General features: G+C 40.9%; 1 protein-coding gene across 2 annotated transcripts in view; it reads right to left on the reverse strand.

The window, feature by feature from the left end:
* CNTRL (centriolin) overlaps nucleotides 1-23,570 on the reverse strand; it is a 78,473-nt gene that overhangs the window by 10,386 nt on the left and 44,517 nt on the right. For both annotated transcript variants that reach the window (XM_007451481.1, XM_007451482.1), the window contains exons 17-34: nucleotides 22,859-23,038; nucleotides 21,072-21,251; nucleotides 20,188-20,304; nucleotides 19,750-19,894; nucleotides 19,136-19,284; nucleotides 17,307-17,487; nucleotides 15,554-15,867; nucleotides 13,869-14,074; nucleotides 11,761-11,953; nucleotides 9,024-9,154; nucleotides 8,739-8,879; nucleotides 8,509-8,635; nucleotides 7,563-7,727; nucleotides 6,631-6,790; nucleotides 5,117-5,232; nucleotides 4,821-5,038; nucleotides 2,241-2,398; nucleotides 1,068-1,141 (exon numbers count right to left, since the gene is read on the reverse strand). In XM_007451481.1, coding sequence (XP_007451543.1) covers nucleotides 1,068-1,141; nucleotides 2,241-2,398; nucleotides 4,821-5,038; nucleotides 5,117-5,232; nucleotides 6,631-6,790; nucleotides 7,563-7,727; nucleotides 8,509-8,635; nucleotides 8,739-8,879; nucleotides 9,024-9,154; nucleotides 11,761-11,953; nucleotides 13,869-14,074; nucleotides 15,554-15,867; nucleotides 17,307-17,487; nucleotides 19,136-19,284; nucleotides 19,750-19,894; nucleotides 20,188-20,304; nucleotides 21,072-21,251; nucleotides 22,859-23,038 — 2,955 coding nt within the window. The remainder of the gene's footprint in view (nucleotides 1-1,067; nucleotides 1,142-2,240; nucleotides 2,399-4,820; nucleotides 5,039-5,116; nucleotides 5,233-6,630; nucleotides 6,791-7,562; nucleotides 7,728-8,508; nucleotides 8,636-8,738; nucleotides 8,880-9,023; nucleotides 9,155-11,760; nucleotides 11,954-13,868; nucleotides 14,075-15,553; nucleotides 15,868-17,306; nucleotides 17,488-19,135; nucleotides 19,285-19,749; nucleotides 19,895-20,187; nucleotides 20,305-21,071; nucleotides 21,252-22,858; nucleotides 23,039-23,570) is intronic.

The following is a 23,570-nucleotide window of genomic DNA, read 5'->3' on the forward strand; positions in this document are numbered from 1 at the left end:
TATTCCCGGCCCGGGGCACAAACCCGTGTCCCCTGCATCGGCAGGTGGACTCTCAACCACTGCGCCACCAGGGAAGCCCTAATTTCAGTTTTATATATCTTAGAAACACAGAATCTTAAAGGTAGAAGGAAGAGAATTTAGGTATCTAATCTAACCTGTAATTTACAGAGTGGAAACTGAGGCCCAAAACTTGTTTGAGTTTCTCTGAAACTCAAATTTTGGCAATAATCTCACAGGACAACACTGAATTACCTTAAGAAGATGATCAAGGGTAAAAAGAATCTGCTCTAGGGGCTTCCCTGGTGGCGCAGTGGTTGAGAATCTGCCTGCCAATGCAGGGGACAGGGGTTTGAGCCCTGGTCTGGGAAGATCCCACACGCTGCAGAGCAACTAAGCCTGTGCGCTGCAACTACTGAGCCTGCGCTGTAGAGCCCACGAGCCACAACTACTGAGCCCGCATGCCACAACTACTGAAGCCCGTGCGCCTAGAGCCCGTGCTCCGCAACAAGGGTAGCCACCACAATGAGAAGCCCGTGCACCGCAATGAAGAGCAGCCCCTGCTCACCGCAACTAGAGAAAGCCTGTGCTCAGCAACAAGGATCCAATGCAGCCAAATAAATCAATTAATTAATTAAAAAAAAGAAAAGAGTCTGCTCTATTCAACACCTGACAAGATGAAGGCCCAGATTTGGCCATTATTCTGCAGCTCAACGAGTGATCAAATCTAAGCCCAGCCTTTGCAGGCCTCATCTGTGCCATGGGTAACAGATGGTCCATCTGGTCCCTGAAGCCCCCAAAGTGGCTGCTGAGCAGACTGTTGGGCTCTTTTAGCCACGACCTTACTTATTAGCTTCGAGTAGAACTTTGTTTGAATAAAAAATTCTAGGGCTAAAATAAACTGGAAAATCACTGCTCTGCATCAAAATTTTTGTATATATCATATTTGTGTTTTATAAATGGTTCTAAGGGACCTGCTCGTGAAAAGGAACCAGCCTACTTGATTTATTTCAACCAATTATCTGCATGCCTTCAGGACACTACTAGAAGATTACCTTTGTGAGGCTTACCTGTTTTGCTAGGTTCAAGTGGTCTTGGACATCAGCTAGTTCCTCCTGTAATGAGTTTACTGCTTCCCGTTTTTCTACAGAAATAACATTTACATAAAATAAGAAATAAATATGTATACATGTTCCAGATTCCTATCAGTCCACTCAGAAGTAGAGTAGAAGCGAATTTATACTTCCTTCTGTTAAACGTCTGACTATATGCCACCCTATCTCAGTAAAGGCCAAAAGAGAGGTACATGCGCAATCCAGATCTGGACTTGGAGCCCGTTTTTAAAGACTTGCATGTTCAAAAAAAAAAACCTGTTACATGATGAAAATTTACACATAATACCTCACGTTGATGAGGTGCATGGTTTAAAAACAGGTACCTTCCACATTGCTGATAAAAATATAAATTTGGTACAACCTTTCAGGAAGACAATTTGGGAATAAATTTTATATCTGTACTGGTTTTGTCACTTACTAGCTGTGTAAGCTTGAGCAAGTCACTTCTCGCTTAGGCGAGTCTCAAGGAAACTAGGCTTAAGTTGCTTGATCTGTAAATGGGTGAAATAATAGTTTCTACCTCATAAAAATGTTATAAGGATTAAGTGATAAAATGCATATGAAACACCTGCATCATGTCCAGGACACAGTAAGTGCTCTACAGTATACTGTTGGCTAGAATTACTTAGTAACTTATAAATAAACAATCATGAGGCTTTATAAAGAGTTGGTAATTAAGATGCTATTTGCATCTGTTTTTGTTTTTAAATCTACACACACACACACACACACTCCCCAAGGAAAAATCTGGAAGGATATTTACTAAATTAATAGAAATTATCTCTGAGGAGTGAGGTGAATAGTAATTTTTATTTTGTCATTTTGCTATGTTTTTAAATTGTTCTCTAAAGAATATGAATTAGTTTTTTTAAAAAATAGCTTTACTGAGATGTAATTCTCATACCATGCATTTTCCACCCATTTAAATTATACAATTTCATGGCTTTCCGTAAGTTCACAGAGTTGTACAACCACCACCATACCTAATTTTAGAACATTTTTCTCACTTCTAAAAGAAACCCCATGCCCTGTAGCATGAATTATTTCTGTAATAAGAAAGCAAACAACTAAAAACAGAATCTAGCAAAAGGAAGAAAGTCACATCTCTCCTGTTGTGCTGCCTCATACCCTGGAGCTGCTGCTGCATGGCTGCGATGTCTTTATGCAGTGAGAGTTTGTTTCTGTTTAGTTGGTCTAGCTCCTGCTGCAGTTTTCTGACATCCACTTCCAACTTTTCTAAGTCTGATTGCTTTGTTCTGCTATTCTCCTCCGTAGCTGCTAAAACCCTACAATACAAATGGAGAATAAATTAAGACTGTCAAATACAAAATGTCTAAGCACACACACGTGACAACTAACGAATAGTGTTATGTTTCACAATGTAGTTGTGGAGTCTGGATGATATTAATAAGTAAATATTAATAATTTACCAAATTATTAAATGTTATTAAAAATGTAAGGCTCTTCAACTCATTTTCAAAAGAAATCTTATTTTCAGCTTTCCAAATAGAACATTTGGAAATGTTTTATCATTTCAAAAAGTGACTTGCTAAACCGAAGTTTTATAAAAATCAGGGATAACATGGATAGCACTTATAATTCCAAAAATGTGATTAAGGACTTCCCTGGTGGCGCAGTGGTTAAGAATCCACCTGCCAATGCAGGGGACACGGGTTCGAGCCCTGGTCCGGGAAGATCCCACATGCTGCAGAGCAGCTAAGCCTGTGCACCACAACTACCGAGCCTGTGCTCTACAGCCCTTGAGCCACAGCTACTGAGCCCATGTGGCTAAAGCCCGTGCTCTGCAACAAGAGAAGCAACTGCAATGAGAAGTCCACGCACCACAACGAAGAGAAGCTCCCACTCGCCACAACTAGAGAAAGCCTGCGCACAGCAACGAAGACCCAACGCAGCCAAAAAGTAAATAAATTAATTAATTTTAAAAAACGTGATTAAAATGGATCACTAACTTCTGATAAGTGAAAAAGCAGGAAACACACTGTATGTATAATAGGATTCACCCAAAAAACAGATATGTATGAGCATGCATTCCTTTACACGAATGGAATCATATACTATGGACTGACTGGTTTTTGTCTGGCTTCTTTCAGTAAGCATAGTTACTTTGAGATTCATCCATGAATTTGTCTGTATCAGCCCTCCATTGCTTTTTATTGCTGAGTAGTATTCTATGGTATGGCTATACTATAATTTGCTAATCCATTCACCAGCTGATGGGCATTTAGGTTGTTTCCAGTTTTTGGCTACTGCAAATAAAGCCGCTATGAACATCAGTGTACAGTTTTTGTATGGACACATGCTTTCACCTCTAGGTGCGAGAAAGCTAGATCTTCTGCTAGGTGTATGCTTGCATTTTTAAGTAACTGCCAAACTATTTTCCAAAGTGGTCTTACTAACATTTTATACTCCCATCAGTTGTGTATGAAAGTTCCTCGTTAGCATTTTATATGGTCAGTGTTTAATCTTAGCTATTCCATTAGGTGTGTAATGATATCTAATTGTGGTTTTAATTTGCATTTCCCTAATGGTTAATGATACCTAGCATCTTTTCATGTACTTATCTGCCATTCATATATTTTCTTAAATAAAATTTCAAATCTCTTGCCCATTTGAAAAACTGGGTTCTTCATTTTCTAATTACTGAGTTTTGAGAGTTCATTATATCCTGGGTACACGTCCTTTATCGGATACATGGTTGCCCGGATTTCTCTCGCAGTCTGTGACATGTCTGTTCATTATCTCCAGTGTCTTTTGAGAAACAGAAGTTTTAAATTTTGATGAGGTCCAATTTTATCAATTTACTCTTTTATGAATCATGCTTTCAGCATCTTATCTAAGGAATTTTTGCCTAACCCAAGGCCACAAAGATTTTTTCCCCCTATGTTTTCTCCTACAAGTTTTATATTTTGGTTGACACATTTAAGTTTATGATCCATTTTGAGTTAATTTTTATATGTAGTGTGAGGTATAGATCAAGGTTCATTTTTTTGGTTTTGGATAAGTAGTGCTTTTAGCAACAGTTTTTGAAAACACCATCTTTTCTCTACTTTGCATCTTTGTCAAAATCAGTTGTGCATATATTTGTGAGTTTACTTGCAGACTTCTGTTCTGTTCCATTGACCTATTTGTCTATCTTTATACCAGTACCACAGTGTTTTGATTACCATAGCTGTATACTGTCTTGAAATCACATAGTATTAGCCCTAAACTTTTGTTCTTCTTTTTCAAAGTTGTTTTGGTGTCATATCTAAAAAGTTTTAGATTCTATTCTAGGTCCTCTGCATTTCAATATGAATTTTAGAATCAGATGGCCAATTTCTATTTTAAAAACCTGTTGGGATTTTGACTGTGATTGTTTTGAATCTATAGATCTATTTGAGGAGAACTGAATCTTAACAATGGGTTAAGACTGGGTCTTCCTACACACGAACAAGCATATATTCTTTTATTTAAAAAAAAAAAAATCACAACAAGTTATTTAAAAAAATGCTTTTGGGAAAAAAAACAAAAACCTAAAAGGAAAATTCACCCAAAAATGCTATTCGTGTATTGTATTGTGATACTGAGTTTGTGGCGTATTTTGTATTTTTTTGCCTTTTCTCAATTTTCCAATTTTTTGAATAGTATGTTAATAATGCTTTAGCCTTCCAGATGGGATCTTACAAGCTTACTTGTTCCTGCTCTCACCGTTTGGTTTGTGCCAACTTTGTCTCCCAGCCATCACATTTCTCTTCGAGATCTTCCTTTTGTTTGCACAAAGACTCAACACACGACTGCAGTGCTCGCGTCTCAGCAGTTATTCGCTCAATTTCTCGTTTGTCCCTCTCCAAGAGCTGCTTCTGCCACTCCATTTCCCCTTTCTGTCGCAGGGCTGTCTGCTGCAAACTGTCCAACTCCAGTTTCTCCTAAAGCAGATAAAAGAGGAGTCAACCATGCAAACTGAGAAAGACCGCGGTTCACTACCGGTAAAACAGCTTTATTACCTCTAGCACTTCAACCTGAGCCTTCTCTAACTCAGACACCTTTTGGTCATGTTGTAGCTTCAAACCTTGCAGCTCATTGTTTTCAAGTTGCAACATGTCCAGAATATTCTTTAGTTCTAACAGAAACAAAGCACGGTCCAGGCAATTAAATGAATGTGGAAACATTTACAAAATGAAACAGAAAATAATGCTACTGGCTGATACAAGAAACAAAAGATAATAAAAATATATTTGTTGTGCTGAATTAATGGAGCTAATTAATTGTATTCTGAATGTAAAAAGCCTTTACAAGTATTGCTAAACATTAATTTGTTATAAACATTTAAACAAAAACATTCAGAGACCTAGTTCTAAAAAGTACTTACCCTCCCTAAAAGAATTTAAATCAAAATAAATAGGAAAAACTTTAAAATATATCAGCTGACATTTATATAACAATTCTTTTGTCCTTTGAAATATAGATTTTTAAATATTAACTACTTTTATCTGATTATAAAAATATTTGTTCATTATAGAAAATGTGAAAAAAGTATAAAAGAAAAAAATGAAAACCCATCATTATCCTACCATCCAAAGACAATCACTACTGCAATAGCATTTTGATGTATCCCCTACCAGGAGTGCATGCACACAAATAGACACACACACATATATATATTTTAAAATAAATTGGGACTACAATCAATATTCAGTTTTTATCTATTTTTTCACTCTTCTTTCATCAGCATTTTTACATGTCATTAAATGTTAAAATATGTTTTTTAAAAAAAAATTATTTATTTTATTTATTTTTGGCTGCGTTGGGTCTTTGTTGCTGTGCGTGGGCTTTCTCTAGTTGCAGTGATTGGGGGCTACTCTTGGTTGCGGTGTGTGGGCTTCTCATTGCGGTGGCTTCTCTTGTTGCAGAGCACGGGCTCTAGGCGCCCGGGCTTCAGGAGTTGTGGCTCGCGGGCTCTGGAGTGCAGGCCCAGTAGTTGCGGCGCACGGGCTTAGTTGTTCCGCAGCATGGGGGATCTTCCTGGACCAGGGCTCGAACCCGTGTCCCCTGCATTGGCAGGCGGATTCTTAACTACTGTGCCACCACGGAAGCCCAAAATATGGTTTTTAAATTAGTCATTTGTTTCCAAATTTTGTCATTATAATTTCTGTTGCAAGTAACTGACTCAGTCAACTTAATTTGTAAAACAAGGAAATAAAGGCTTGCTTCTTAAAAAAAAAAAAAGACAGAAATAAAATAAATATTGCTGCGATGTACATAAATGCTTGCCCTCTCTAGATAACTGGAAATGGGCTACCTGGTTTAACAGGTGTGAGTTTAATAGTCTTAAGACACTGGGAAGTTGTTCCATTTTATACTTCAATCAACAGCCTGTAAATGCTCTTCTTTCATCACACCCTGGTCAGCAATGAAGATGATTATTTTGCTTTTAGTCAATTTGAGTGGCAGAAAGTATCATATTCCTTTTATAATCTGCTTTTCTTTGGTTAGAAATAAGGTTAAACTTTAAACTTACCAGTTTTATGTTTAGACATTTGCCCTAAAACTACCTGGAGATTTTCTTCCTCTTTTTCAATTTCTTGCTTTATTCGTGAAAGTTGATTTTTTTTCTCACTAATCTGGACATTCAGTTCTCCCTTCTGAAAACTCAGTTCTTCCAGAAGAGACTTTAGTTCCTGTGCAAAGAAAAAGAAAAGAAAAGAAAAGAAAAAAGTCAACCCACCTTCACCAAGTTATGAATAGAAATTACTTTAAAATCAGTTCTGTTATTAACTGTCTCATTTCATAGAAATTCTCATTTGGAAACAAGCTCATGTTTGAGTTTTATGTCAAGAACAGCACTATATTTTACACTAGCATATTTCAGTATAATAGAAGTAAAAAGTAACATGTTATCTTCATTTAAAATTTATATGCAATATTTACTATGAGCAAAGCAATGTGTTGCAGAGAAGAAAGGCTGACTCGGACACATCTCCTGCCCTCAAGGGGCTTAGCACCTGGTGGGGAAATAAGGCAGGGAACAGAAACATGATCACGAAAGGCTAAGGTGCCCTAGGAAATGTGCAGAGTGCTACCAAACTCAGAATCGAGAGAAACTCCTTCCAGGGTAAAGGAAAAGTTGGGGAAGTCTTCTTAGTGGCATGAAGCTGGACCATGAAAGCTGGGTCGGATCTGGACATTCCCAGAAAGGGAATTCCTAGAGAAGAAACAGTATGAGAAAGGCACAGAGGCATAAAACCTTGGGCATGTCCAGGAAACAACACAGGGGGAGAGCTATGCACGGCAGCCACAGCATGGATAGATAGCACAACGCCAAGCTCGTTACAGAGGCATCAAGATGTAGGAATTTATATTTGCATTTTAGGGGGAAACCAATGAAAATATCTCAAAATAAATCTACAGGAGTATACTAGGACTCTTTAGAAAAACTACTGAAAAATGTACCCTGATGTGACTGCACTTCTCAGCTACTTCAGTTTCTCCCAGTCTCAGCGCTTCCTGGAGGTCAGCTCTGGCCTGGACCATGCTTCCCTGGAGTAGATGCAGCTCCTCCTTTTTATGCCCCAATTGTCTGTCCAAGACAGCCATCTCCTGCTGCTGACCTGTTACCTGCATTAAAGAAAAGTAAAGAATGCAAAGCCTGACGAAGTGCTGAGATGGAGAATATTTAGTCCAGCTAAAGGTTGTGTGCGGAAGTAAGGAGATAGTCTAATTCTCACAATCCTAGCTGCAAGAGTCAGGAAGGCCAGGCTGGGGGCTGCAGGCATAAAATGCCCAATAAAGGCCTTGAGCTCACATAGTTGTAAAAACACTTAAATCACAGCAAAAACAACAATATGATAATAATGATTGTCCTTCAGGTTATGGTTTTCAAAGAACTTTCATATCTACATTTTATTCCAGTTGGCAACCACCTTGGCAATGGAAGTTAGGCAAGGATTTAAAAAATTTATTCATTTTGTAAATTTAAAACTTACAATTTTAAGGGCAATACATATTTAGTTACAGAAAAGCAGAAAATGCAGACATGCAAAAGGAATAGAAAATATTCACAATCCCCCCCTTATCAGATAACCATGTTTGTACTTTGGTATAGACTAAAAATTCAAACACAAGTATACATAAACACATTTAACATAAATGATCTCAGAGCATATTGTGTTTTGAGACTCACTTATTCAATAATAATATATCGTACTGAGTTGAGATTCAAATTTGGGTTGGACTCTATTCTTAAGCACTAGGATATATAGCCTCATTTATGCTTTATACTTTATTATGTATTTTCCAGTCTTTTCTACAATCAAACATGTATTACTTTTTATAATCATAACACAAATGTAGGTTTCCAAGCAGCATGAACTGGTTTTCGAGGTATCTGCTGCCCTACCTGGCTTCTCAGCTTTTCCAGCTCTGCTCTGCGGGCCTGCAAGACAGTCTCCGACTCTTTAAGCACCTGCAGGTGATGATCCTCAGTGCGTTCTGCGGTCTCGATGTCTTTTTGCAGCTTCTGCAGCCTACAAAGCACCAGCAGTACTAGAGCAAACTGGAAGGGAGACAGAGCCCCAACAGCCACCTTCCAGCACAAGCCCCTTGAAGGCCTGCAGAGGCCGTACTTACTCTTCTGTCAGTTTTTCCTTCTTCTTGTTTAGACACTGGAAGTCTGAGTCTTTTGCTGCAACAACTTTGTTTATCTCTTTCAAGATTTCTTCTTGCTCAATTTTGTGCTGCTCCAAATCCTTTGTGTCAGCCTGGAGCAATCTAAAACACATCTCTTTATTTCCCCCAGACTCCTTAGGCTTGACGTGCATTTATCAAAGAGCAATTATCATAGAGCAATTATCGTCCTCTTAGAATCAAACTTCTCATTCATCTCACCGAGTACGGCTGAGGGAGTCCACCTACCTGAGCTGCTGATCGGCTTTGACGAGGTTAACAGCAGTTTCCTGAGCTCTCCTTTCTAACTCCTCAGCATCTTTCTCAGTTTGCAATAAATTTCTTTTGGCATCAGTGAACTTTTCAACAGCATCTTTTGTCTAGAAAAGAAACTGTCGTTAAAAGCAATTAAGTTACAATACTCTCTCACGGCTACTGGTACTGTAAATTGGCACAGCTCTTGGAAAACAAGACAATACAGAAAGACTGATAAAAATGTTCACTCACTTAGACTCTCCAATTCTCAGAAAAGAATTCAGAAGAACTATTACACAAAAATGCTCATTGTATACTGAAATAATAAAAGACTTGACAAACAATCGATTCAGTAAGTGATAATGCATCAGCACAATGGAATACTGTGCAGTCTTTAAAATAATGACAATGTAGTAACATAGAAGAATGTTAATGATAAAATGTTGGCTGAAAATAAAATTTTAAATGGTTTAAGCACTGTAAGAGCAACTATAGAAAACTATCTTGTCAACAAAGACAGAAAGGCTATGCAGAACCAAAAATAGTCATCTGAGGGTGGTGAGATGGTGGATGATATTTTATTTAAAAATAATCTGTAATATTATTATATGTTATTTTTTTCACTTAAAAATATCTACCCCAAAACAACCAAAAAAAAAAGGAAAAAAAGAAATTAGGGCTTCCCTGGTGGCGCAGTGGTTGAGAGTCCGCCTGCCGATGCAGGGGACACAGATTCGTGCCCCGGTCCGGGAAGATCCCACATGCCGCAGAGCGGCTGGGTCCGTGTGCCATGGCCACTAGGCCTGCGCGTCTGGAGCCTGTGCTCTGCAACGGGAGAGGCCCGCGTACCACAAAAAAAAAGAAAAAAAAAAAAAAGAAATTAAAAAAAAAGGAAGACAAAGAATTTATAAAAGAGAAGAAAAAAGTAAAAAAACAAACAAATATCTACCCAATTAAGTGGCAAGGAAGTGATTCTACCAATATTCCCTCCACATAAAGATTCTTCCTTTACTCTAGATATTATCTTGTTAAGTAAAACCCCATTAATCTAAGGATGATTTAATTATGGCTAAGAAACACAAATATTTAATACTTTTGAAGTATTTCAAAATCTTCCTAAATATGATTTGGCAAAAACATCACTTTTTTTTTTTGTCACCTTGGTTTCTTTTTCTGTCTCAAATAAGAGGCTTAAAATAATGTCACGAGAGGTCCAAAAACAGAGTATGGTTTGTACTTGGTTGAGCAGTGACTCACTTTTTTGCCAAAACACTCCATGTTGCAGTTGCACTCAAGTCACAGGCATCTGTATATGAAGCTCGTCTAGTAAATACCCCGTGTGGATGCAAGAGGGTTTGGCCAGTTCCCAGAGAGCTAGATATTTCACCACACTTCTTTCCACTTCGGATAGCTGGTTTCTACCAGATTCATCAGCAAAGCATTGGACAGAACTCACTATACAGTACAGAAAGCCAGCCACGTCTCTAAGGAATCTTTTATCCCTTGTATGTCAGGTTTTAACAAGTCTGGCACATTCCTTACAAAATGCAGCACTTTCTCCTTTCCTCTTCCCTTTTAGCAAGCTGCTTCCCTGAGTCATTTTGGGAGGATGAAGGAGGAAGAGCTTATTAGTCTCGGTTCACTTACTATCTCTGCCAACTACCAGTCTCAGCAATTTTCTTTTATACACCAGTGATACATTTTTCTCTGGTCCTGCTCATACCTATTTTCTCTCACAGTAATCTAACATGTGACAGAAGAGGGAACTGATCACCTGGAAAGAGATGAGGAAACTTTTCCATTCTTATTAAAGCCATCACTCACAGAATTTCTTTAATAAATCCTTCATTTCAGTTCCTGGGTAATAGATTTCTATTCATTTAAATGGATCCATGTTGAAATAACAATATAAAAATAGTAGTTCCTGATATGCCCCATATGGATTTGGGACTTTTGTTTTTAATCCTGGAATTCCCATCTAAAGCTCTCTTGGTGAGTCAGAACTTTAGCTGTATGACCCTGGGCTAGACCAGCCTCTGAGCTACATGTGCGAACTGGGCTAATGACCATCTTACAACGCTGCCAGGAAGGTTAAATGAAGTGGTATTTATAAAATAGCCAATGTGTGGCCATAGCAGGGGCTCATAAAAGGCAGTTCCTTTTCCTCCCCAACTTCCTCTGTGTTTCAGTCTTAAGAATACTACCTCAGGCCAAAAAATATTTTATTTTATATTACTATCAACTTGGAGAACAAAGTAAGAATAAGAGTCTTGTGAGGTCCATTGTTATAAGAATATAAGACTGACCTATTTAATAAACACAGATATCACAGCCCGAATAATTTTCAAAAGACACACATAGGATAAGGAGGTGGGGTGTGTTAGGAACTAAATGACTTTCAGGAGCTTTAAATATGCTATTGCATTTAATTCATACTGAATTATACTAGGTTAATTCTAGTATAATCTAGGTTAATTAGTACAATCTAGGTTAATTATACTTCATTTAATTCATACCGAACAGCCTAGGTTTTCTTAGCCTGAATTTACAGAGGAGGAAAGCAAAGCTCGGGGACTTAAGCAACTTGCCCAAATCCTCACAGCTCCTTAACTAGCAGAGCACAGACTGACTTGGACCACTGTGCTCTTCACGTTTTCTTTCTAACCCTTCCTGCCGCCGATGACGACAGCAAGCCAGCAAGCCGTCTCACCCCAAGCACAGCAGCACATACTTTCTCCGTTGTGTGTGAAAGTTCACTCTCAGCTTCCGCCAGCAGTCGGTCAGCCTCCCTGAGCTCTGCTCGACGTTTCAGGAGGGTCTTCTCGATGCACTCAATTTCATCTACAATATCTTCATGGTGCCTGTGTGATTTTTCTATTTCTAGTTCATTCATAAGACTCTCAACATTTCCATCAATGAAGTCTCTAAAAAAATCATATATACACACTCATCAAGAGATTTAAAATGTGACAATATAGATACTTGTAGCCTAATGATAAAAAGATGCACAATGATTTTCTAATTTTATATGAGAAGGGACTGGACAGACAGCTACATCTGATTAAGTTCAATGTCTATGCTTACCTTTTTACTCAACATGGCATACTGTTGACAGTAAGTGGATAATATGTATAATGTATGAGGCAGTTGTTTTGTCCTTTTAATATAAAGATTATTTTTTCATCAGCACTTGGTCAAGACAATGCTGATACTTCAATTCTTCTGTGGTATAAAAATACAACAAACCACTGCCTCAGTAATCATCCATTCTCTCAAAACTATCCTAAGTTTCTACTAGAGTAAAATTATGGTGACGATATTTGACAAATCAGAAAGCATAACACAGGACTTGGTAACTCAAGGTTAAAGTCAAAATTATTTGAAAACGGGACTATCATTGACAGAAAAACATGAAAATAAATTCATCAACATATTAACAGATTAATTCTTCTTTGAACATTTTTGTGTTATCCAAATTCCCTAAAATGATCATTTATTATACATTTATAACTAGGAAAAGAAGTGGTTCTCCCACTGCACTACACCCCCCTCAAAACACTTCACCTCCCCCATATACACCTACAAAAATGAAATAACCATCCCCCAAGCCTTCAAACATCTAGCCCCAACCTTCTCTCTGTATGACCCTTGGTTTTCCCTGCCAGGTCTATCAGTCACTCTTGCGTTTGCTCCTAGAAGGCAGAGACCATATCTCACTCACCTCTATGTACTCCACAGGTCTCCCCCCAACCCTGGTACCTGGGCCAGTCTGGCTTAAGGGACAAAAACTGGGGAACTGTCATAATTCATGGTCTAGTGCAGAAGATGGGCTTCTACATAACTGACCCACGCAGCAGATACAAGCATTAGCTAACGGACCCTATGCCAGACGCTGGGGCACAGAGAGGGAGGCCCTGCTACTGCCCTTCTGGGTATCTTACAACATGGTCTGAACAACACTACACCCAAGGTTGCCAACTCCAAACTGTGGGAGCCTGAGATGAGAAAGCTTTTCTGTCAGAGGGGATCCCTAACCTCCATCTGGAAAGACACACTGGAGTTAGGTGGGGGGCAGGTCGGGAAGCCATTTCAGGCAAAGGACAGCATGTGCAGAGGTGGGGAGGCAGGAGAAAACGTGGTGCTCGGGGAAACCACAGCAAAGTGTAGGGCCAGAGTAAGTACCGTGTGGGAGAGAAGGATAAAAAGAGGGGTAGGGTTCAGATCTTGCAGGGCAGTATGTATGCTGGTGGGAATGAGAGACACAGGGCAGCGTGCACAGTTAGGTCTGCAGCCATGTCGAGGGTGGGATGGAGAGAAAGACACTAGACCTGGAAGGCCTGACCTAGGATGAGGATGACTAAAGGCCAGGGCAGTGGAGATGAAAGAAGGGGACCAGTTTGAGAGCTCTTTGTGTACAGAGTCAGTAGGACTTGGAGAGCAGCTGGATGCCTGGGGGAGTGAGGGAAAGGCAGGTGTTGAGGACACCCAGCATGTTTTCAGCCAGGGTAACTGGGGAGGGGTGGCGGTTGTGCCATTCTCCAAGAGGGACTACAAGAGGAGCTGATATGGATTATTGGCCAAAAGAACTTAGACTTCTACTGTTCCATATGATAATCACCACGTGGCTATTAAATTAAATTAACTCTGTTCCTCAGTTCTATTAGCTACATTTCAAGTACTCAATAGCCACATGTGGCTAAGACTACTGTTTTGGATAATACTGATATAGAACATTCCCAAGATCACAGAAAGTTCTACTGGACGACACTGATTTAGGTTACCTTAATGAACTAATATCATACTCATCTGAATTATAAAGATAAAATGGCTAATAATTACTTTCGCTGTTGATGTTTCTGAACGGTTCTATGCAGTTCTTCTACTTCGTGCTCTAAGTCTCTCTTCTCTTGCAAAAGATCATCAATATTATGATGCAGTTCTTCTATTTCTTTCTCACACTGCTGCTTGGATACTCTCATCCACTGTTCCTGTTTCTTTGATTTTAAATGTTGTATTATGTCTTCCAATCTAGAAACTTCATTCTCCTGCACAAAGAAAGAAATGCAATACTGAAATATCACATGATGTTTCCCCTTCTTCCTGCCCAAAACTGAAATTAACAGTGATTAAAGTGGTATCTTTGACCTGATAATAGTGGTAGCTTCTAAGACTTCAGTATGAAAAGAAAAATTAAGTCAAGGCAATTTCTTCACATGCCATAGATGAAATTGATGGACCAATAGATCTTATTATGACTCTTCCATCAGTCCAGCTATGGCTGATAAATAGTCACCAAGCACCTCCTGTAGATAATGTCTGGCTCCAGAGTTCAGCATCTAGCAGAAGACACAGACAGAGGTCTCTCTCTCCTCTGCGCACATGGGAGAGGAGTTGGCTGACAAGGATGCCTAGAGGAAGTGGTGTTCTGCCTGGTTTTGAAGAATAAATGAAATAGGAAACGACTATGCTATTATGAAGAAATAATGTGCAAATGTAGGGAGGTATAAAGGCACACCTGGGAAACTACAGGAACAGCCGGGTACTGGTGGAGGGTAAAAGAACCAACAGAATTGCTATAAAAACAGTGTGCACTGAAAAATTGCAGGATAACACGAGTAACTACCATTTTTAACTATGTAAATATCCACAGTCCCTCTGAAACTAGTCTGACCTACTAAAATGGGGCTGGTGGCTTGGCACCCAGGTATCCTAGTCCTTTATCTTCCTCTCAATCCGCTGAGAGGAAAAGGAAAAAATAAAGAGCTCCAGGTGCCTTAAGTTTGAAGGAGGCCCTTGTAATGCATTTTATTTCTTTAAAACAAAAAAGTTATAAAGGAAGCTAGTGATTAGGAAGTAATCATTTCTTAGAATTAAGCCTAGAGGAAAATATGAAATACAGTAAAAATTTATACACAGTTAAATGGACTACACAGCCTACAAATAAAGAAATGTATGCAGTCATTAAAATACTGCTTAAAAACGCTTGTAAAACCATGGGGAAAATGCTTGTAACATTAAGTGGGAAAAACAGGACACAAAATTATGCGCACAATAAGAACTATGAAAAGAAAGAATGAATAATCATTAATTTCACCACCCAGAGATAACCCCCACCAAAACCTTACTGTACGCTGCTCTTACATGTGTTTGTACACAAGCACACATAATATGTGTATGCACAGGTATAGGCACTAGTATGTGAATATACCTATACATACACATTAATATAGTACTGGCCAATAGAAAAATATATAAAAAGCTTTCTAAAAATGGCTGTTTTCTGGACTGAAAGCATTTTTGTTATAAAATGGTTAAACCAGGTTCGTAGAATGACCTGGTACCCTAACTCCTGTCCAGAACAGTGTTTTAATAAGAGGATGGTTGCTCAGTTCTAAACACCAGCCTTACAAAACACACTTTTGGGGTATAATCCATGCATAAGTAGGTCGACTCATTAAGTATATAACCTTACTCAGTCTCCCATGGAAGCAGTGTGGATAGGGGTCTTGTGTCTTTCCACTTACTAAGTTATGGTGCTCCGGGACATTGCAGTGCAGCACGCCCACTGGGATGAGGGGGATGGAGAAGTTGGGGGGTGGAGGCCCATATACGATGGGGGCCCCAGTGGGAGGCGGGCCATAAACAACAGTGCCAGGGGTGAGAGGTCGGCTGTTGTTGGGCAAGGGAGGAGGTGGTGCATACAGGGCCATGCCCTGGGGTACAGGAGAACCATCGGGAAACACGGTATACATCATGTATCCAGGAGGAGGCACAAATGGGCGGTCCTCTTGGTCATCCAGCTCGCTCTCTTCCTGGCTATCTCCTCCACTGTCTGCATCTTGAAACAAAAAAACAGAAGAGCGTTTTATTCCCATGGCTCACTAGGTAAACATGTTCAGTAGAGAACAGCAGCGTTTAGGCCAAGACACCAGAGATGTGAAAATAAAATTCTGTAAAAAAGGTCAAAAGCAGTTTTGAAAAGTGGATCAAACAGGGATGCAAATTATTTTCACCAGGTGAACTTGAGTTTTTCTTTTCTTTTTTAAATGAATGAACTTTATTTTTTTTAATTTAAAATTTATTTTTGGTTGCATTGGGTCTTCGTTGCTGTGAGCGGGCTTTCTCTAGTTGTGGTGAGCGGGGGCTACTCTGCGTTGTGGTGTGTGGGCTTCTCACTGCGGTGGCTTCTCTTGCTGTGGAGCATGGGCTCTAGGCACATGGGCTTCAGTAGTTGCAGCATGTGGGCTCAGTAGTTGCGGCACTTGGGCCCTAGGGCCCGCAGGCTTCAGTGGTTGTGGCACATGGGTTTAACTGCTCCGTGGCATGCGGGTCTTCCCGGACCAGGGATCGAACCCGTGTCCCCTGCACTGGAAGGTGGATTCCTAACCACTGTGCCACCAGGGAAGTCCCCTGAGTTTTTCTTATGCCTATCTGTTGGTTTTTTCCATCTTCATTCATTCATTCATTCAGCAACATTTGGGTGCCTGCTTCGTGCTACGTAAAAGACCAACAGAGAAGTGCTGTGAGATACCACAGCTCCCAGCTTTACCACTATCAGGACACACAGCCTCTCTCAGGTGTTGGTTCTCTTACTTATCTCCCCTATAAGCAGGAACTAGTTTTTTTTTCCACTGACGAAGAAAGCCTAGCACACAGCAGGCACTCAACAAATAGTTCCTGAATGAACAAATTCTCAGAAGGTAATATTCCCATTTTACAGATTAACAGTCTCAGAGCAGCTAAATAATTCCCCTAGGATAACACAGTTACTTAGTGAAAGTGCCAGGATTTACCCCAGGTCTGACTCTTCCCCCTGGAGTTCTGGAAGACAGACCTGTAACACTTCATTTCAGTCGAGCTAATTAGTGCCATAACACGAGGATGTAAACTGCCACGTTCCAGGAGTGGAGGTGAAGATGTCACTCAGTCTGCCGGGAAAGGCAGGGAGGAGGAAGGGTCCAGAAAAGGAGTGTTGTTTGAGGACCTGGGTCTTGCTAAAGGATGAGTAGGAATAGGTTTGGGAGAGAAAGGAGGAAGCAGGACATTCTGAACAGAGGGTTCAAAACATGGAGGTGTGAGAAACGTGGCATGCAGTGCGTATGGCTGACATGGAGGACAGTGATGGAAGGTGAGGCAAGAGGTCACTGGCCAAGACCAGGTCACAGAGGGCCTTGCAGAGCAAGATAAGGAGTCTGGACTGTGTCTTATGGATTTCAGGGAACCAATAAAAGGTCATTAAACAGGCAAGAGAAATGCAACTTCCCTGATGTAACTTACCTCTATTTGAATATGATTTATGTAACCCAGTCCTGATGGGAGAATAAACCCAGTATCCTGAAGCAGGTGGAGGTGCACTGTGTTCCTTCCCATCCTGCCATGGTTTTCTAACAGGAGTTGAGGCTGCATATTTTAGGCCGACACCAGAGTCCCTGGTGGCCTGGGAACTGTGGCTGGAAACCTAAAATAAATGACAGCAGAGCATACTATCTCTTAACAAATAAAAAGGCCAATGTGGAGAAATGTCAAAGTCTAGAGCGAAGCTGAGAAAGAACTGGTTTCTTTTCATATATTGTAATCCTCAGTTTTCACAGGCAGAAATGAGACGTGATTACGTGGTCATATAACCTGCCTGGGTATCAGCCTCCTGTCTCCCGTACTCATCTTTCCTGGTGGTTTCTCTTCTTTTGCCTAGTCCTTGATGGCCCAGCAGCTAAGATCAAGGAAACAGGAGCTTTCAAGGCAAGCTGGGATATTAGTCTCCTGTTATGCCAGGAGCTTGGAGTGGCTTTAGAGCTCTACTCTGTTACTCTCCCTCTCCTTTCAGTTGTAAGTCGACCCTCTAACCTATACTGCTTCCACCTGCAGCCCTGGCTTTGACATGGATGTCTGGCTTCCTTTAGATTTCTGGGAGGAGGATTTCAGATTCTGCTTTTCGGGGTTCTGATTAAGTCTGAACGGCCCGGGGATCCTAGCGCGTGGGAGCTGCTTCTCCTGTTATTGTCAGCTGATTCTAGCAGGATGTTGCCCAGCCCCTCTGCTTTGGATAAGAGCCACTTACAGTCCTCCCCTTCCTCCCCACATTCAGGCTGCAAGCCCTGACATTTTGCTCCCTGAACACCCCTCAATCCATCTCTGCTCTAGCTCCACTGCTCTGGCTCTGGCTTCTTCCATCCTGCACCCGAACAAGTTCAAACAGCCCCACACAGAGTTCACCCACTACAAGTCTAGCCTCCACACTCCATCTGATTATTCTTCCTACACTACAGCTCTGATCATCACACACTCAACTGCAGTTTCCCAAGGCCTACATAATTAAGTGCAAGGGATTTTGAGGCCCCCCTTTTTTTTAAAAAAAAAAAAAGCATGACCCCAATCTACGTTTCCTGTTTCACCTTTCATTGTTCCCATCCAGCCCTCCAGCCCCACAAGGGGCTAAGCCAACTCTCCTCTTCCTCACAAGCTGTTCCCTCCCTCCTGAAAGCCCACCCTTTGAGGGCTGCTAAGTGCTGACTTCAAGCCCCTGTTTGCGAAGGCTTCTTCCCTAAAAATCCCCGTGAGATAGATCTTTAACATTTCTCTGCAACTGGGGCATGGAAGTCCAGTCTGTTGTCACATGCGTGTCACTGTTTTGTAATTACATTGGTGTGCTTGTCTTCCCCACCAGCCCATGAGCTCTTTGAGAGCAGGGGCTATGTGATTCATCATGGGTCCCCACCAAAGCCTTGTACTTGACCTAAGACCTCAGTAAGTACTGAATGAATGTGTTAAAAGGAAATGCAATCCAGGTGCTATTTTTCTGTCTGAGACTCTATAATTCTACTGCCATTTTCAAAAGGCTCTCTGGGCTCAAGTCACTTTATCTACCTTTATAGGATCCCTGTTCAGGGACCCCACCCATACCACCTGAGCATGAGTGGGCAATTGCCACATTCCTTGGGAATGCCCCATTTCCATCTCACACAGCACAAAGTACTTAAGAACCTCAATGCATGGCTTAGCCTAGATGTGTTGTTCTTGAGACCTGATCACAGATTTAGGGAAGGCAACACCGTCACACTTTCTTAAAGAAAATTTAGTATACATTCCCAGCACCACAGACTTCCTACTTTTGATGATGATGGTGGTGGCATAAAGTACCAATAGCCTCGTCTTTTGAAAGGATCTGCCATGCTGCTGATGTAATCATTCTGATAAGAAACTTCACGTTGGAGTTCAGCAATTTCTTCCAAAACATTTTCAAAGCCTCCTCTGTTATCTGTAAAAGAAAAGACATTCTGTGAAGTTGGGTATGAAATCATCTACTTCCTCTCTCTCTCAAAATACAAAAGTGATTCCACGAGAGCCAATGACTTTTATCAGTTCCTCAAAGCTGCTGTTCAGCCTGTCCTTTGGTAATAAATTTTTGTTGACACTTAAAGAGGATAGACATATCCTACTGCTGTTCACTTATAAAGTGAGCCAGAGAAAGAACAGATTTGTAAACAGTATCTCTTTTGAAAACACAAAAATAAACCTCTCTTTGTAATCAAATCCCTTGATACTGTACTTACTTACATTTAAAAAAGTGCTTTATTTATTAAGCTAATTATCACAGCTCTATAAATCGAGCATGGAATTGATCTGTAACAGTTAAATAAATTTGCTAAAGGTAAAAAACAAACACGATGATTTAATTTTAGAACTACAAAACCACTACCAAAATCAAAGCCCAATACCTTACCAGCCCCAGTGAGGTCTAGTAAATTCCGCAGTCTTGCGATCTCTTTCCTTTGTCTCTCCATGGTCTCATTCAGTTTTTCAATTTCTAGCACCTGTGAGTTTGCTCCTCTGGTGCCTACCTCTACTTTCTCCATCTCAATTTGAAACTATTAAAAAATCACATATACAAAGTTGCCAATGAATATTCTTTCCCAGATGCATGTCTCCTTGCAGTAAGATTATAATTCTATAATTTTTTACTTATACTTTACTAATAAGGAACTGCATTACTCCTTACATTTAAACCATGCAATGCCTGGCACACAGCAGAGAATCAAGTACTGATTGACTATTGGCTGTACCTCAAAATTCTTTGAGATGTTGCCTACAGTAATTCAATCTTTTAGGAACTGATAAGTACCCAATAAGGAGGCGGTCTCATGGGGGTACCAGCACTGACCTGCTCCTCTTTATCCCTGAGGAGATTCTGCAAGAGTTCGATCTCCGCTTCTGCTCGGGTCAGATCCCTGGCGGCTTGTGCTGCCTTTCTGCTGAACCTCTCTGCTTCCTGCAGCTCCTACAGGGACGGAGGTGTGAGAAAGGCACCACTGCTATTGCAGGCTGCCCTCTTTCTTTCTTCCTCTGAATGAGTCTTCTGCTTTCATCAGATCGCCTGCCTGGCTACCCCATGCACACATAGTGCCAAGTCCCAGCTTATCTGTGCTGTTCCTATGATTTGGCAGCTCACTCTGGCACTCTCTGGGGGCCAAGTGGGCAGCGTTCTGCATTAGAAAGAGCAAGGACTAATTTTTTCTTCTCTGTTCTACAGTCTTCCATGACTGGTGTCTCTGTGGACCCCCATGGTTAGATTTTCCCTCCTATGATTTACTGTCTTAATCTCATAAGCAATTGCATCTTATAAAGACTATAACAGATTTATCTCAGTCAGGAGTCATAATAACCCTGTGAAGTGACATATTGTCATCAGACTGCACGAGATGACAAGGACAAAAAGTTGAGGTTCAGAAGGGTTATACAGCAAGCCTTGAAGACCTCTGTTCAGATGTGTATTGACAGGTGCCTCCCTAAGCAGAGACCCCTACACTTTGAGATTAGGATAGTATGTTTCATTTGATGGCTCCTTTGGGACTCAATATTGAGTACAGGACCCATGGCAGGGTTGTGACGGGGGAAATACAATCTTCAGGTCTGAAGAGGAACAGACAACTTTATGGTGGTTTATAAAAGAGACAAAGTCTATAACAAGAGAACAATAATACAAGTTGCTATGTTTTCTGACAGGGGCAGCCCCGCTGGAAACTTGTTCTGTACGTGGGGACTCACCTCTGCACGCTCCTGGTTAATTTTCATAACGGTTCCATGAAGGGACTTGAGCTGGTCTTTGGCAGCGGTGAGCTCAGCTGTGGCCAGCTTATCAGAGGCGGCCACGGCTTTCTTTAGTTTCTTCAGTTCTTTATCTAAACCAAGAAACTGTGCCTGAGATTTAGCATCTTCAAGTTTCTTCTAAAATAAAAGAAACACTAATTAAAGAGATGAATCATTTGGTAGCAATGAATTAAGACAAAAGCCCCATGAGGGCAGGGACTCTGTTCACTCACCCCATGCCTAGAACCATACCTGGTACTCAGCAGGTGCTCCTGAGTGAATAAATAAATAACAACATCTCAAAGCTGTATGATAACTTAGAATGAAATCAGTATACTTAGTCAAGAATCTTCGTGATCATAAATCCATTCATTTGTTGTAGAAACATTTCTTGGCACCATCACCAAGCAATGGGCCCGCCCCTTGTGATCATGGAGTCAGGCACTGGGCATATGCTGGTAAACAAAACAGACTTGGCTGCTGCCCTCAAGGAGCTTATGAGGGACATGTATTAAGCAAACACTCAGATAAATGTGTAACTAACACTGTGATCACTGCTATCGAGGGACAGAACAAGGTACTATGTGAGCGGCCAGCAGGGGAGACCTAGATTGGTGGGGGGAGGGCTCTCAGGAAGAACGGTGGAGGGACATGGTCCAGGAGAAGGAACGGCCAGGAGGGAAGACAGAGCTTGGGAAGTGTCAGGAACTGAAAGAAGCAGCACGGTAAGAAAAGGAGAGAGCTCAACAGAGGCGAATCATGCAAGGGCTCAGAGGCTGAAGAATTTTTGTCTTTATCCTAAAGACAACAGAAGCTGCTGGAGAAGGGGAGATGGGGAGGGACTGACGAGCCTATTCATGTTTTTGGAAGGGCGTGTTGGCTGCTCTGTGGAGCAGGTCATGAGTGGAAGTGGGGGACTGTCAGGTGGCCACAGCAGTCATCCAGAAGTGAGATGATGGCTGGATGAGGGTGGTGGCACTGGAGAAGGACAAAGTGCAAATATTCCGGAGAGATTTTGGAGGCAGACTCAATACTACTTGGGAACTGATGGGTTCTCAGTGAAGCATGAAGCAAGTCATTCACTGGGGCTGGGAAAAGGGAGAGGGTAGGTGTGAGACATGAGAAGGTACGAAACAGTGCAGCAAGGGAGTGAGCTTACCAGAGAAAAGGGTAATGCTGCCCATTTGAGGCTGGCACACATTTATAGTGTTACTGCTATGCCTGGATGGGTGACTTTTTTCTTCAGGAATACTTAGCCATGGGTGCAGGGCTAAAGAAAGCAGATAGCTGCAGTTTTGTCATAGAAGATAGGAGAAAAGAGCAAGGGATTTGAGGATATTTGCAAAAAACAGCGATAGTGGGAGACCGTGGAATTTAAGTTGGACAAGGAAGAAAGTAAAGACAGGAAAGCTTAACACACAGAAAAGGTGGGGGTAATGCACTGGGATTATCAAGAAGCTTGAAAACCTGTCAGCATGACTCATCCCAATAGCATTTAAGCCCCACCTCACTGACTCTCAAGTCACTCCTTACATCCCAATTCTCTTGCTTCCATCTAGCATGGCACCCTTGTCTCAGGCTCTTGATTCGATGACATGCATCTAGGTCTCTCTAGGTCAGGTCCACCTCTGGGCCAGCAATGCAGCCAGAGGTGACCGTGGATCACACCCCTCTCAGCTGCCCCACTGCTGGGTGCAGGACCCTGGCAGTGGGGACTCATATGTCTCTTTCTTAGTCTTGCCCACCTTCTTCTCTAACTCTTGGAGCTGGGCCAGAATTCTCTCCTTCTCTTCATCAGCTTCCTGAAGTTGGAGATCTGTAAGGCCTTGGATTTCCTCCATACTTTTTAGATTTTCTTGTAAATAGTGAATTTCATTCTCTAACTGCTGAATTCTTGCTTTGTGTTGCCTCTTGTCAAAATTAATCTGTGAAGAAATCAAGTTTCAAAGATGATTTTTAAGCAAAATATGTTTAGAGCAAAACAAAATCCTTCTAGAGGATTATGTTTCATTTTACTAAAGAGTAAAATGAAATGCTGTGCTAACGAGTTACTGCGGATGTGGCTTTATCACAACTGCTCTCTAGGATCCATTTTAATGTTTGCCTCATCATGAAAATAATTACATCAAAAACTCAGATTCTGGCACCATACTACACTCTAGCGATGTTGTATTATCCACTTGCACGTTAAGAAACATCTCTCACTTGCTTCCAAAACAAGGAAAACACAGTGTCACAAAGAAGCCTGACTTTGACATCAGTAACCACATTTAGAGTTGAATTTTAGTCACACCTAGTTTGACTTATTAGGAGTGAAACTAACAACAATTACACTGTATTTAAAAAAATTATACCTTTATTAGTTATACCTTAATAAAGGTATACCTTTATTAAAGTATAATCTATATAACAGACACTCTTTTCTTTCTTTCTTTTTTTTTTTTTTTTTTTTTTTTT

The sequence above is a fragment of the Lipotes vexillifer genome, unplaced genomic scaffold, assembly GCF_000442215.2.
Source record: "Lipotes vexillifer unplaced genomic scaffold, Lipotes_vexillifer_v1.1 scaffold588, whole genome shotgun sequence".
Lineage (NCBI taxonomy): Eukaryota > Metazoa > Chordata > Mammalia > Artiodactyla > Lipotidae > Lipotes > Lipotes vexillifer.